The 13,681-nt window shown below is 36.2% G+C and overlaps 1 protein-coding gene across 4 annotated transcripts in view; it reads left to right on the plus strand.

The window, feature by feature from the left end:
• NCKAP1 (NCK associated protein 1) overlaps positions 1-13,681 on the plus strand; it is a 62,166-nt gene that overhangs the window by 2,880 nt on the left and 45,605 nt on the right. For 2 of the 4 annotated variants that reach the window (XM_048308619.1, XM_048308620.1), the window contains exons 2-3: positions 7,888-7,905; positions 9,024-9,134. In XM_048308619.1, coding sequence (XP_048164576.1) covers positions 7,888-7,905; positions 9,024-9,134 — 129 coding nt within the window. The remainder of the gene's footprint in view (positions 1-7,887; positions 7,906-9,023; positions 9,135-13,681) is intronic. The other 2 variants (XM_048308621.1, XM_048308623.1) reach the window with 1 other exon arrangement.

Consider the following 13,681-nt stretch of genomic DNA (forward strand, 5'->3'; position numbering starts at 1 on the left):
TGAGAGTGACATGGAAATTAGGAAAAGTGAAGTTACTCAGGTAATAGTGGATGATGAGACAGAGCTTATATTTCCACCCTGTAAGGAGGTGGATTTTTTTGTTGCTGTTGTTACTTTGAAGGATGGCCCTTTGCTTGCTGCTTTCAGCTGTCTTTTGTGTTGGGACCAGTATTAGTACTGAACTTGGAACTCTTAACACTGTGGTTTCTCTCTTGGTTTGTTCCTTCTATTTTTTAAGAATTTATCCACAGTTATGTAGGTTATTGTCTACCCTGTAATTTTTGTCATTATTTGTGTACAACTGCACCTCTATAAACCAAAGACAGCAAGGGTTTTTCATGCCATCCTGGGTCAGGTGAAGCTTGGATTTCATGGTTACCTTCCAGAGGAGACCGAGTCTTGTGTTGGTAAACCTTGTGTAAATGCTGCCATTACTAACAACTGTTTTGTTACAGAGTGGTGGCAGCAGAGAATAATCTTTTTTGTGGGCCTGTCTTTTGTTTGTTTATAAAATCCTTGGATACTAGGATGTGTTTACAGTAAGAAATTTGATCTTGAAATACCTGAAGTAGAGATTTAGCCAGAGCAAATCAAGGGGGTGTGATTTTGATGAGTGTTGAAGTAGTACTGCAGTCAACAGACCTGCTAGGGATGAAAGTTAAGGTTTTGAATTATTTAGAGTATATGTTAATCAAACATGATGAGTCTGTTATTTAGCATGAATTGCTTTGCTAGCAGTGTTCTGTTGTTCTTCACAGTATAGGTTTTACCTTTGTTTGCAAGATGTTTTTTAAATGTGATTAACAAAAAAAATTCTTTTGAGTTTCCCAACTCGATTACGTAGTATCTGAAAAATGAGACTCTTAAACCAATTCTTGGATGTGAACTGCATAACCAAACTGAAGTCGTAAATAAGGAACTTAATAACTGTTTGCAGAGGCTTTAGCTGACTTTATATTTTCTTTAAAGATGTAATAGTGAAAATACTGGATTTTTACCTATATTGAGGATGTTATTTAAATGTAAGTAGTTTTGCTCAGGCACTTGAGTGGTTCTTCAGGACACAGTGGGAGAGATTTTAGGTGACTGGAAGACCATGGGGAAGTTTCCAATCTGCAGAGTTCTGAAGTTTGGAATGGTGTAGGATTTGATCACCCTTTGGACACGAAACTCTGTGCTGGAGTGCGGACCTTTGAGCTGAGAGGAAAAGCTTACCAATAATTTAGTTTTGAATTGTAAGGTTGGTGTTGAACAGATAATGTCAGGTAATGTCTTCAGGTCACTGGGAAGTGTCTCAGGGTGGGGTAGTATTGCTTCCATAGGTGTCAGCAGTTCTTTAAAGGTTAAAATGGTAGTATATGTTTGTGTCTGTGGTTTTGGAGGAATGGCTTATAATACTGTCTCATTGATAAGCAGAGGAGGAAGCCCCAAACAAACTCACGGTGCTGGTAATTAAAAAAAAAAAAATTCCTTTGCTCAAGAAGCAAACACTGACTGGTGATACTATATCATACACTCAGAAAAGCAATTAAATTTATAAAGAAACAGTAAGACTTTCCAATAAAATAAAAATGTCCCATGATATCTTCTAAAATATACAGAGTGGATTTTTCCTTTTGTATCAAGAGTAGATGCCCAGAATTATTTTGCCTTGCTTCTTGGCTTGCAAATACAAGTTACTTTGCTCCCTGCAATCACTGTTCATTTTGTGTTGACACAAAACCAAATCCAGTTTTACTTACAAGAGATTTTTAAAGTTGTTTGCAGAGGAGATACACCTAAAAAGTAGTAACAGTTCCCATTTGAGGTTCAGAATAGACAAGGCTTTCCCACTGCCTTGCTTCTTCTTATTAAGATGTTACTTTATAACCTACATTGAGGAAAATTTTTGTGGCAGTGAAACTTCTCTTAATTTTTTTTATCCTTTGCATTTCACCTGCCCCATATTTGATTAATAGAACCAAGTGCTTAAATGGGTGCTACAAACACAAGAAGACAGTGTGAATTTATCACTGTACAGATGGTGTCAAACCCTGTATATTTCAGTCATCGACAAGGTGATGGGTCACTCTAGTATGGACAGTTCAGAAGATACTTTATGTGTTGACCTTAGCAAGGCTGCTGACGTGACCATCTGATTGTTCTTATGAACAGTCTAAGGAAGTACAGTCTGGATGAAGTTGTGATCATGAAAGCAGATGGATCACCATATTAGGGAATGATTGTGAAGATCTCGTTGTCAGACAGAGATCAACAGGGTCTTGTTGGGTTGTGTATTACCTCTGGTTCCAATCACTGTTTGCATCAATAACCTAGATGATGGCTACAGTGAGCTTAATAAATTTATACATAGGAAACTGGGCCAAGCTACAGAATCTAATTGAAATTCAGCTTGAGTGTCGGTATGGTCTAACAGACTTGGAGGTGGCTGAGCAGGTATGATTGTAAGCTATTTTGTACTTAGTGGAATTTAAAGAACAAAATGAGAAGTAATGGGATATCAAGTCTGGAGAAAATATCTGGGAAAGGTTGGAGACATCCCAGGGCAAACAAGAGCCAGGTAAGTTTTGCTGCAAAAAATCAGGGATGACATGAGGTTATATAAATCTGTGAGCAAGATATCTGAAGGAAAAGTAATCCTTTTGCTCTACATCTCCTTCATGGAGATTCATTGAAAACGTATCTGGTTGACTACTCTTTTCAAGGAAGATGTGGACGAAATGGAGAAAGTTCAGAGCAGAATAATAAGGACAGGTGGTGCAGAAAATTGGACCCATTAAAAAATGGGAATGTTTTTTCAAGTCAGCTTATAAGTAATACAAATTTTTAAATATTTAGAACTGCTCTAGAGAGATGGGGAATAGTTTGTGCCATCCAGTATGACCACCAGAGATCAAGAAGTGGTGGATTACATTAAATATTGGAAAATGAAATTTAATATTGGAAGATATTGTGAGAATGTTTTTGAATGTAGCATGTTCGAGACCTGTAAGTAAAGATTTGGCAGACATGTCCCGGGAGCAACACAGATACAGTTGATCCTGCCTTGGAACAGGAGAGGTAGGTGGGCAATTTCTCGAGGTCCTTTCTAGCCTTTTCTTCTGATTTCACGTGCATTTACATTTTACTTTGTTGAATTTCTGAGTAGTGATACACTAGGATTTAAAGTAAGGTATATACTTGGAGTTCAACACACACCAAATAATGAGTAAATGCAGGGAAGATGTCTTGCTTAGATCTAGGAAACACTGGACTTAATTTTGAATTGAAATGAAGCTACATTATTTTTCAAGTTTTGAACCCTAGTAAATAAAAAGTGCAACAGCTGTTAAATTTCTAATAATTTTGTGCCATATTTTGGATATGCCCCAGGCCTTTAGAGACTCTTCCTGACGTAGTTACATAGAGACTTTCTTCAGCTTCCAGATCTTGCTTGAAACTATTAGCATAATTTGTATCAAGATACAGGTTTACCTTTCATCAAGTATCATTTATGTAACTACAAGAATAAGTAATGTAATTTACTTAGAACAAGATCATCCTAGTGATGCTGGTGTAGGACAGTTAAATTTTAGCCATCAAAAGTATTAAACTATAATAATTTGTCCATGTGTGACCAACTAATTCTTGCACCTTGTTGGAGAGACTTTAAGAGGGACAAGGCTTTATTCACAAAACTTACCTGGGACTAGCCTGTTTAATAATGAACTTAGGCTTCCACAACCTAAAATACAGGCAAGCAGTTGTGGTAGGCTTAATCAGAGATATTAAAGCAAATGTAGTGTGAACCACTATTCAAAGCAGCTCTTTATTGTTTATTCATCTCTCTCTCCTTCTCAGTGGTTTTGCTTTTTCAAAATTAGAGATTGTGAGTTCATATTCTTAATTGTTTTAAATGCATGGCAGAAACAAAGAGTATATAATAGGTTTTATCTTACAAAAATGTAATTAATGGTGAAAATGTCTCTTTGAATGTTTCTTTGACTTTTATATTTAATATAATTTACAGGAGGTACACCTGGAAACCAGGCATGTAAACTTAGAGATATATCTTAGCATGAAGTCTTTGGTGCCAGCAGCTCTTACGAGGAAAGAAGAGCAGTGCCTGACTTTCTGCCAGTGCCTGCCTTTCTGCTGTATCAAGAGAAAGGGCTGTAGTAAACTGCAAGCGGGACATACAGGAGCTTTTCCTGTTTTTGAATGTGCGACATCCTGAAAGTGTTTCCATTTACGAATCCAAGTTACTAATTTGGGGGATGGCATAGTTTATACTGTCACAGAAATTCCATTAATTTCCTTGTTAAATTCACTGAGGTTTTTAGTGCAGATTCATTTGTAAATGAAGCTTAAAGGTGAAGTGATTTGTTGGCTGAGATTATTTCAGTATATGTTGCCACAGTCAAGTGGCAGTGTTTTATCTCAGCTCTGCAGTAACAGTAAATCAAGATTTCTTGAAGTAATAAACACATTAAATTGCTGCAAAGTATGGTTTGTGATAATCTGCTGATATAGGAGGTTTGGGGGATGAAAATAGGTAATTTTTAATTCAAATGGCCCTGTTTCTCTTTTATTGGGAGACAGCCTTGCTGCTAATTTGGAATAGGTTGGGTTTAGCAACAACAAAAGAAAATATATAATAGGTCTTTCCATAATACAGTAAATATTTAGGCTTTATTTTTTTACCATCCTAAGCCATGTAACTCAGGTGCTACTTCCCAGTGTTCTTATTCAAGGGTACATAACAGGTTGATGTTGAGTCATGAGTGAGGTTCAGGGGTTTTAAATGCTAGTTTGGGGCACTGACTACTGACAATGATTGTACCTGAACATAAACTTCCTTTTGTTCAGGCCACTTCAGCTGCATGTATATAGTAATTTTGTTGATGGATGTTTTTTTTTCTTCTCCTTCAACATCCTCTGCCCTCAAGTAGGAAGTGAAATGTTAAGCTCAGATTTTTGCAGTGATAGCTGTAACAGTATTGGGGCAAAAGGTCTCTTTGCTGTGTATTAATGTTGGTGTATTCTGGGCCAAAGGCAGTTGAACTATATTCTGTTTTCCTCTTTAGAGGCTCCTTATCTTAGATGTACGCCTAAAGCATTAAGATTTTTGTTGTTGAATGATTTGTTGTTGGCTGCTTCTGAGTGAGTACAACATAGCAAGTATAGATATGTAGTATTCTAAATTTTCAAAGTTAAATTAGTATAGAAGAATCTAATAGCATCAAGGGAGGAAGAGAATCTGAATTTTGTTTAATAATAATATAATTATTTACCTCACTAGGTAGGAAAATGCTGCTTTAATTCAAAACATGGCCTAGTGAAGCATGTGGAAACAGTGCATATTAGTCTGATCTCTCTGAAGCTTGATAACTGTGCATATGATAGCAAATGAGTATTGTGAATGGCAAACTTCTTAACTATAGAAATCATATTGTTCTTGTTGGTAGTTGCACAGAATGGTGCACAGAATAACTTTACTTAGTTGAGAGCTTATCATAGAAGGATACCATTCTAAAGATCTGTGGAAAGAAATGCTGTGTAACTTGAAGGAAACCCAGCATCTGAGTCCATTAATTTTTTTTTGAATTATGTAGATTAGTTTCTAACCATAGCTTTTCATGATCTTTTTCAGCATAGCTGCTTAACAGCTGTTTAGTAATATACAAAGAAATTCAGAATTGACTGCTGGGAGATTCTTTCAGTGTAATATTTCAGGACTGAAGCAGCTGGAACCCCATAGCTCCAGAGCTGTGTTCTGTGAATGCTGCACTAGTAAGAACATTTTTAATTTGTGAATTTCTTTTTAATGCTCAAAATTGTAGTAATTCTGGATTGTGTGTTTTTTTCCTAATAAGAAATGAATTGAGGAATAGTTATTGCAACCCACAAGGGGGAAAAAAGTAGTATATGAGGCTGAGAAAGGGCTACTGGTTTTGGCTGGTGCTCAGAATTCTATGTGAATACTGGAGAGCTGTATATGGACAAATGGCTTTTGTATGTTCTACCACAATGTTTCTATCCATTACTGTACTCACAAAGGATTTTGTATTGCCTAATACAACCATTAAAAGCAAAAACTACATTTCTTATCTACATTCTAAGAATATTGCCCTCAATGTCTTTGTTCTTTTTAGAGCAAAATTCTGTTTGTGTGCCTTAACACACGTTCATGCTTGTGCAAAAGTGCTAGGTTTGGGATTTGTATGTTCATTCTTTATGCTTTATAGGGTAAACTATAGTGAGTTTGAGGTCTGTTCACCATTTTGGGAGAGGTTTAACTCATGGAGACTGTTTTACCTGTGATACTGAATGCAGGTAACTGTATGGATGAAAACTGTATTGATGGAACAACAGCTAGTAAACTGTTAATACCAGTTCTTAGAAAGGAGCTGAGCTGCTGTGGAACATGGGAGAGTGAAGGAAAAGCATTGACCCACTCGTTCAGTGATGTCTATTGTCCTCTTTTAATTCAGTCTGTCTAGGTAGGCTTGTACAGCTTTCTAGAAGTTGGAATTTTGGTGTGTGTGAGGGATACTTCTAACATCTTGCAGGAATTTTCTTATTTATCAATCAGTCTAGTGTAGTTTATTAGTAGGAAGAGTTACAGTTGCTTCAAGTATAATGTCAGCTAACAACCGATGGAAAGAAGCAAACGAGGAGCATATTCACATATATTGAGAGGATTGCCAGTTAGACTGAGGATTACACTTGTCTTTTCTGGGGCCTGAGTTCTGAAGCCACAGGAAGATGTGCATGTTGATGTTTTCAAATCTCTGTTTCCTTGTGAATGTGTGTGTAAGGGCTTGGATAGAACCTAAGTTTTAGTAAACATTTTGGAGAGCTGATTTATAGGAAGGAAAACAAATGTTTCTAGGAAAAATAAGGAGTGTATGTGGAAGGAGTGTTTGAATTCAGACTGAAAAATTTATGAAGTCAACAGTGGCAGATTTCTTGTTTCGTATATAACAGCAACCATATTGGAATTTAACAGGGCACAAATATGTGTCTGTTAGGTTGTTTTCTTAGGAATCTTGTTAGTAGAGAAAGTTACATGTTTTGCAGCAAGAACAACAAAATAATTTGACAAAGGTTCTGACACCCATGACACGGATTTAATTAAAACTTCGTGAATTTGAAGCTCTTTGTTTAATATTTACTGCCTATTTACAGTATAGTTTGTACTTTTGAAATTGTATAGACTTTAAGGTGTGTACAAAATAGGTCTTTTTTTGGCATATGTGGTTTGCTGCTCTAAGGATATTGAAGCAACAATTTAATATCTAACGTACTGTGGATGTTGCTGAATTTATTTTCATTATAAATTCCTCTTATATTATAGATACAATACTGTAATAAAGTTTAGTACCTTTGTGGGAAACTTAGCAAATATGAGAGTTTTGATATCAGAATAGTACATGAGTATACATCATGATGGTCATGTACTACTGGTAGGTGTTTTAGAAACTTTCAATAATGACTCTTTTGTTTTTTTTTTTTTCTTGGCTACCGTTTCTTTTTCAGGTATGTAAAACTTCACTGAGTTTCTCTCCTTTTTTTCCCCTGTAGTTGCATGTGATGTTTGTTAACTTTTCCCTCTCTACCTGAACTTAGTTTGGAAGTACTATTAGTAGTTACATGTCTTGGTATATTCACTATATAGTGCTTTGCACAATAGTGAAATTCTAATAAGTACATATAAAGTTTTTTGTGAGTATTAGAATAATCAACATCTAGTAGAAAGTGTGCTGACTAGAGTAACAGATGGTTGTAATGTTCTCTTGGATGTAGGTAATAGTGTATTAGTTCACATAAATGTAATACTTTAGAATTTAAGAGTAATTTGTTTATATGTAATTTCTCTCTCTTTTTATTACACTGCTTTCCCAGCAAGGACAAGTTTGGAAGGTTTGCAAAGCTTTTCACCTTCCCTTTGCCCGCTTGCCCGCTTTCAGAATCGGTCTCATACTCCATGACTTCTGTCTCTACAGTCCACAACTCAGTCATAGAAATCAATGTGGAAAAGTTTTTAAATGAGCTGTCATTCGAGTTCACTCTGTTGCATAGAAATGCCTAGCATGTAATTCAGTTTTGCATGAGACGTGAAACTCCTTCGCAAACCCCTCTGAGGAAAATAAAACTAAATTAATATTTGAGAGAATTACAGTTTGAGCACATATTTTGTCATGTAAGTAATGCTGCTTTTAGTATATTGCTCCAAATGAAATGGTATCGCATGGCTCGCTAGTCAGAGTAGCAGAAAAGTAGTGTCTGACAGCATGCACTGTAGCCGGCAACAGTAGTTGCTTCCTCAGGTGTTTGTCCACAGAAGCTGTTCAGATCCATCTACATAAGTTACTTAGGAGACCTTACAGTTGCGACTTCACATTAAAATTTAGTGAAACTTTTTGATTCCTGCTTTTAAAGCTCAGCCTGTGATGCTGTAGGAATAAAGAACATGGGTAAAACTTCAGGAAAGAGACTATGTTAGGCAAATATTGGTGGTTTGATTGTGGGATGGAAAATGGTCTTACAGTTAACAACTGGAAAAAAAAAATTAAATGCAGATTGGTGGTGGGGTGTTTAGTTTTGTTTCACAAAGGATAGTTGAATCATTTAATGTACCCAGCACTGTCCTCCACAGATGATGACATGACTGAATTTTCTAACAGTTTGTTAACTCCAGATGAATACAACACTACCTCAAACCAGGAATAGCATTAAAAGGAAACATTTTTTTTCTCCTTCTTTTAGGATTGAGTTTTTTCCCTCACTGCTGTTCTGCACTAACTGCTTTGATACTTCCATGCATCTTTTTCAGTAGAAGAGCATCTCTGTACTGTTTCCCATTGCATATTTCAGCTGTGACAGTCCCTGCACTTTGCCTTTCATTTTATCACCTGCTCACTAAAACCAAACAAACAAAAAGAGGAATCTTTCTAGTTTATCTTCAGATTGGCAACTATCACTTAGCTTTACATGGATGATTGTGTTTCTACTTCATTTCGTATTGTATTTTTTTATAGGCATGTGGTGACCCCAAAGCCAAACCATCCTATCTAATTGACAAAAACCTGGAATCTGCTGTCAAATTCATAGTCAGGAAGTTTCCAGCAGTAGAAACACGCAACAACAACGTAAGTAATCAAATGGCTGTATAACTGTTTTTCTCGCTAGCCTTTCAGCACAATCTGGGAGGTTTACATTTTCTTAAAAAGCATCTGATGCTGGCAGTTGCAGTTGGAATATAGTTGTTGATTCAAATGTCTGACAGGATACTTCAGAAGGACCTATCTCTAAGGAGAGAATAGTATACTATAATTCTGGATGGGTTTTTTTAAGACAGGACACTTTCTGGTTTTCTTTTTGCCTGCTCTCTTCTATTCCGTTTCAAAGAATTGTCAGTGGGAAGAAATCCTTGGAAAAATCATGCCTTACTTTAACAGGAGAAATTCCTGGTGACCAGACTGATTTGCAGAAGGTTGAAGTTGTATAACTTTGTGATGTGTCCTAACCAGCATATCAGTAAAAAACACCTGGCTGCAAGGTGGGAAGAAGTGTTTGTATTTTACAGGTACCCTTGCCTATGGAGTCAGTCCCTGTGGGAATAAAGAATGCTTTAGTACATAAGGAGAAACATTGTGAAGTACAAAAATATGGAAATATAATTGTTTCCTCTTCATATAGTGAGTTTAGCTGCAGAAGTAAATTATGTTTTACATTTGAGTGACACAGTATTGCTGAATTTGACTTTGAAGCCTTTTTTTAGATAGTTAATATTATTAGGCTAGAGGCAGGCATTTTGGCAGGTGATGTGCACTTGTTTCCCTGATTCAGTTTGAAAGACAAGGGAAAGATGTTTGTTTTACCTGCTTATATTTCTTTCCAAAGGTGGAAAATGGAGGTAGGTGTTGGGTTTGCATGTTCCCTGCATGCAACTGCGGTGCCTGTGTGCTTGGGAGGTTTAGGCTTGCTTTAAGCATTCAGGTTTCTGCAGAATGGTAGTGATGATAGCAATGAGAATAATTAGTTTATTTTACATTGCCATCTCAAATTTGTATGTAATGTCTTCAGTAATTCCAATGGGCAAAAAAACCCCCCAAAAAACAATTGGAGGAAACAATTTCATTAACAATGTGCTTTTTCACTTTAAAACTTGTACATGCTTTGTACTCTTTAATTGCTCATCTTTGTATTGAATTTGGTTGTTTTAGTAACAAATACGGACATTCTTTATCGAATTTATATAAAAATAGTAAATCCGTTAAACTGTGTTTGGTAAATGGTATTCTCTAAGCTTGGGTGGCAGATCTGCTATTAAAAGGTAATATACATAGAATGTACTTATAGCACTTGAATGTATGCTTTAAATGTTTTCCAGTTGTTGATTATGAATTTGGACCTTAACTAATGATAGATATTTAAGGATTTGGTGCTGTGAAGTTTATGGAAAGAGATCAAAGAAAACTTGCTATATTTTGACAATCACAGTTTCCAAAATAGGACACACTCATAATGTTTTGACATTGCCATGTATTTATTTACTATGAGCCATCCAGGCCTGTGTTTATTAAGCAGAGTTGACGAAAGCCTACCCTCCTTATGTATGAGCACAGTTTAAAGTAGGATTTTGAGCTCTAGCAGTAGGTATCTGGGGTTTCCATCCTGTGGTCAAAGCTGACGGCAGTTTGCTTAGTTATTTACAGATGTTTCCCACAGAGTGTTGTAACTCCCAAAAAAAGAAAAAGGTGGTCAGAGATTTAAAAGGGCAAGAAGCTAATTGGAACAGACATTAAATAAAGATTATTTAATGTCTATTTAATTTAGATTATTTAATGTCTATTTAATGGTTAAAGAAATATCACAAAGGATTACAGCAGTGAAAATAGCTAAGAAATCATAAGTTGTGTTTGTTCCTTGCAGTGAAAATTCCAGGACACGCTTTCAAGAGGGGGTTTTGGATTTTGTATGTTCAAATGCAGCAGTTGCCACTGCCTAGCACTGTGTACCTATGCTGTTAGTAGTATCTTTTAACATGTCAGTAGGTGATGGTGCCAAAAAAGCTTGCATTCAGTTTTAGAGAATAGGTAGTGCCAGCTTTTTTGATTTTTATTTTTGACCTATTTTAGCTGTTTTTTCTCAGGTACTGTCATCTACAGTGTTTTGTGTCTTAGAAATGAGTGACACATTTTACTGAAGAGTATGAGCAATGTTTGCTGTAATCAGATGATCTTGAAAAGCATGAATTTTCATTCTGTTGAAGCAAGTAATTCTGTTATATTTGCTATTGATATCTTTTACATCTTTATCCATGGAAAATACAGTTCCTGGTTTTGTTCCTCCTTCAGTGTTTGACATACTGAGCAATGTCTGACAGTTGCTGATTTTTGGTATTGTACTGAGAGTGAAAGTTTGTGGACAGTTCAAACAGTGAAGTGGCTGATCAATCTTAGCTGACCAGGCTGGAAAATGGAATGGAGTAGTTCATCTTCCAAAGTATTAATTATAGATAACTCTGCACCTTATCAGTTCATAACTCTCTCTCCCATTGTGTGAGGGCAGTCCCTGTGATGTCTTACCCTTTCTTTTCCAATAGCCATTGTGAATCATATAACCTTGAAAGTGTGCAGCTTGGAGACCAGGCTCTTAAATAAACTGTTAATCAAATAGGCTGCCAGGGTAATATTGCTGCATAGTGCATGAAATAACCTGCAAAGGAAGGAATGTATATAAGCAAAAACTTGAAGGATTTGGAAAGTGAGAAACAAACAAGATAGATAGATAGAGTCCTGTGTTGCGGTTTGACACTGATTAAGCACTGAGCACCCAAGAAAAACTATTCACTTACTTTCCTCTGCTATAGCTGAGCAGAGGAGGGGAATTAAAACTTCATTTTCATGAGTGAGATAAGGATCAGGGGAAAAATACTTTAAGGCAAAACAGGTTCCAAATTTAAAGAGCATAAAGAAGGTTTATAAAGAACATTTGAAAGGAAAGTTTCTTCTGTGTTTGGGGGAGCTTTACTGTTTATAATTATTTTAAATTGACTAAAGCTTTGTTTTGAAAAAGCCTTCTAAGCTGCAGATGGCTTCCAAAAACTTTATAGCACCATTGTTCTTGGTCAGGTCTGTGATCTGATTGTACTTGTATTGACTCAGAGTAGCATTTATTTTTACTGAATTTCCTGGACTAGCTTCAGAAGGAAAGTTCCAAAGTAAGGGATGCAGAAGCAGCCTGATTTTTCTGACGGCTGTTTAGACCTCATCCTCTTATAAGGGTGTACAGGCGAGGCTCTTGTCACAGAAAAATCGAGATGAACTCGAAAAAAATGTTGTAGGACCTAAAAGTTACTCTGTTCTCAGTCAATGCTAATACTTAATGCCTTTTAAAACCATAATAAAGTACTTCATAATGGGGAACTGGAGATGCAGAGAGAAAGGACATAAATTTTTTGTAGATTTTGAGTAGGGTTTGATAAATCTGCTGCCTGTGCAGGTAAAGCTCCACGTCTTTGTGTCATGAAGTTGTAGCCCGCTTTCTGCTTTCCCAAACACCACATATGACAAGTAGTGAGAATATCTGCCTTCTTTCTTGAACATATGTTTTTCTTGGTTTGTTCCTCAGCAATTTCCTTGTAGAAAAACTTATATTTTTACATGTCTCTTGGAAAAGTTGAGGTTCAGTCATTGCTTAGCACAAAGCAGACCAGTGGAACATCACTTTGAAGTTTCTAAGTGTATGGCTAGTGAGAGAAAGGTCTGTTTTCCAGATAATGCTAGTCTTCATCATCTAGTAGGTATGTTCATATCAATTCAATCTGTGTTTTGTATTGACTATTTTTCTGCTGTATTGTGTCTGTGGGTACTGGAAATAAGATCACTTGGGAGCAGAGGACAAGCAGTGTGAGCATTTCCAGCCTCCCAGGTTTAGGTTCTATAGTTTTAAATTAGTTCACTTTACTTTTTAAATTTTTGCCTTTTCCCTTTTCGATCCCAGTGTGTGTGTGTGCTTGGTTTGCCTATTGTGTCTTTCACAGTTTCACTTCATAATAAGCTGGTTGCATAGCAAATTAGCTGGATGTGGGAGAGGTGTTGTGGACACAGAGTGGCTGAACCTCCTTGGCTAAAGCTTATTAGAAGTTATTAATGCATACTTTTATTAAATGCCTTCTTCTATTTAAAAAATTAAACCCACACTTTATAACCAGTCTTGGTTTTTAATTTGTGATAGGTGCTTCCAGTAATTAGCCTTTTTCAAAATACTTAATACAAATAATAACCTGTTTTTCAAAGTTTTTTTCTTTCAGCCCCTGTAAGTGGTACAGTACATCAAAGAAAATGTCATTTGTTTTTGTTTCTAATGAAGCATTTAGTACTGTAATTTTCATAGCACTAGCGAAGATAATTTAGAAACTGTCATCTCTGGAAAAATAACTTCGGGGTCTCAGCTCTCAGCCTCATGTATTGGTAATCCCTTTTCACTAGTCATTTATTTTTGAGGAAATTATATGGTCATTAAAGTTATCACAGCTGTTTTCTTAAGTCTAACTTAAATTATCCCCATATTCAGTAAATTTTAATATTTTTCTCCACCTTTCTGGGGTGTTAGATCTCTTGCATGGGAGACTTGACTTTTCAGGTAACTTCCAGCTTTCTTAATCAAAAAACCCCCAACTCCCCATATT

The sequence above is a fragment of the Corvus hawaiiensis genome, chromosome 7, assembly GCF_020740725.1.
Source record: "Corvus hawaiiensis isolate bCorHaw1 chromosome 7, bCorHaw1.pri.cur, whole genome shotgun sequence".
Classification (NCBI taxonomy): Eukaryota; Metazoa; Chordata; class Aves; order Passeriformes; family Corvidae; genus Corvus; species Corvus hawaiiensis.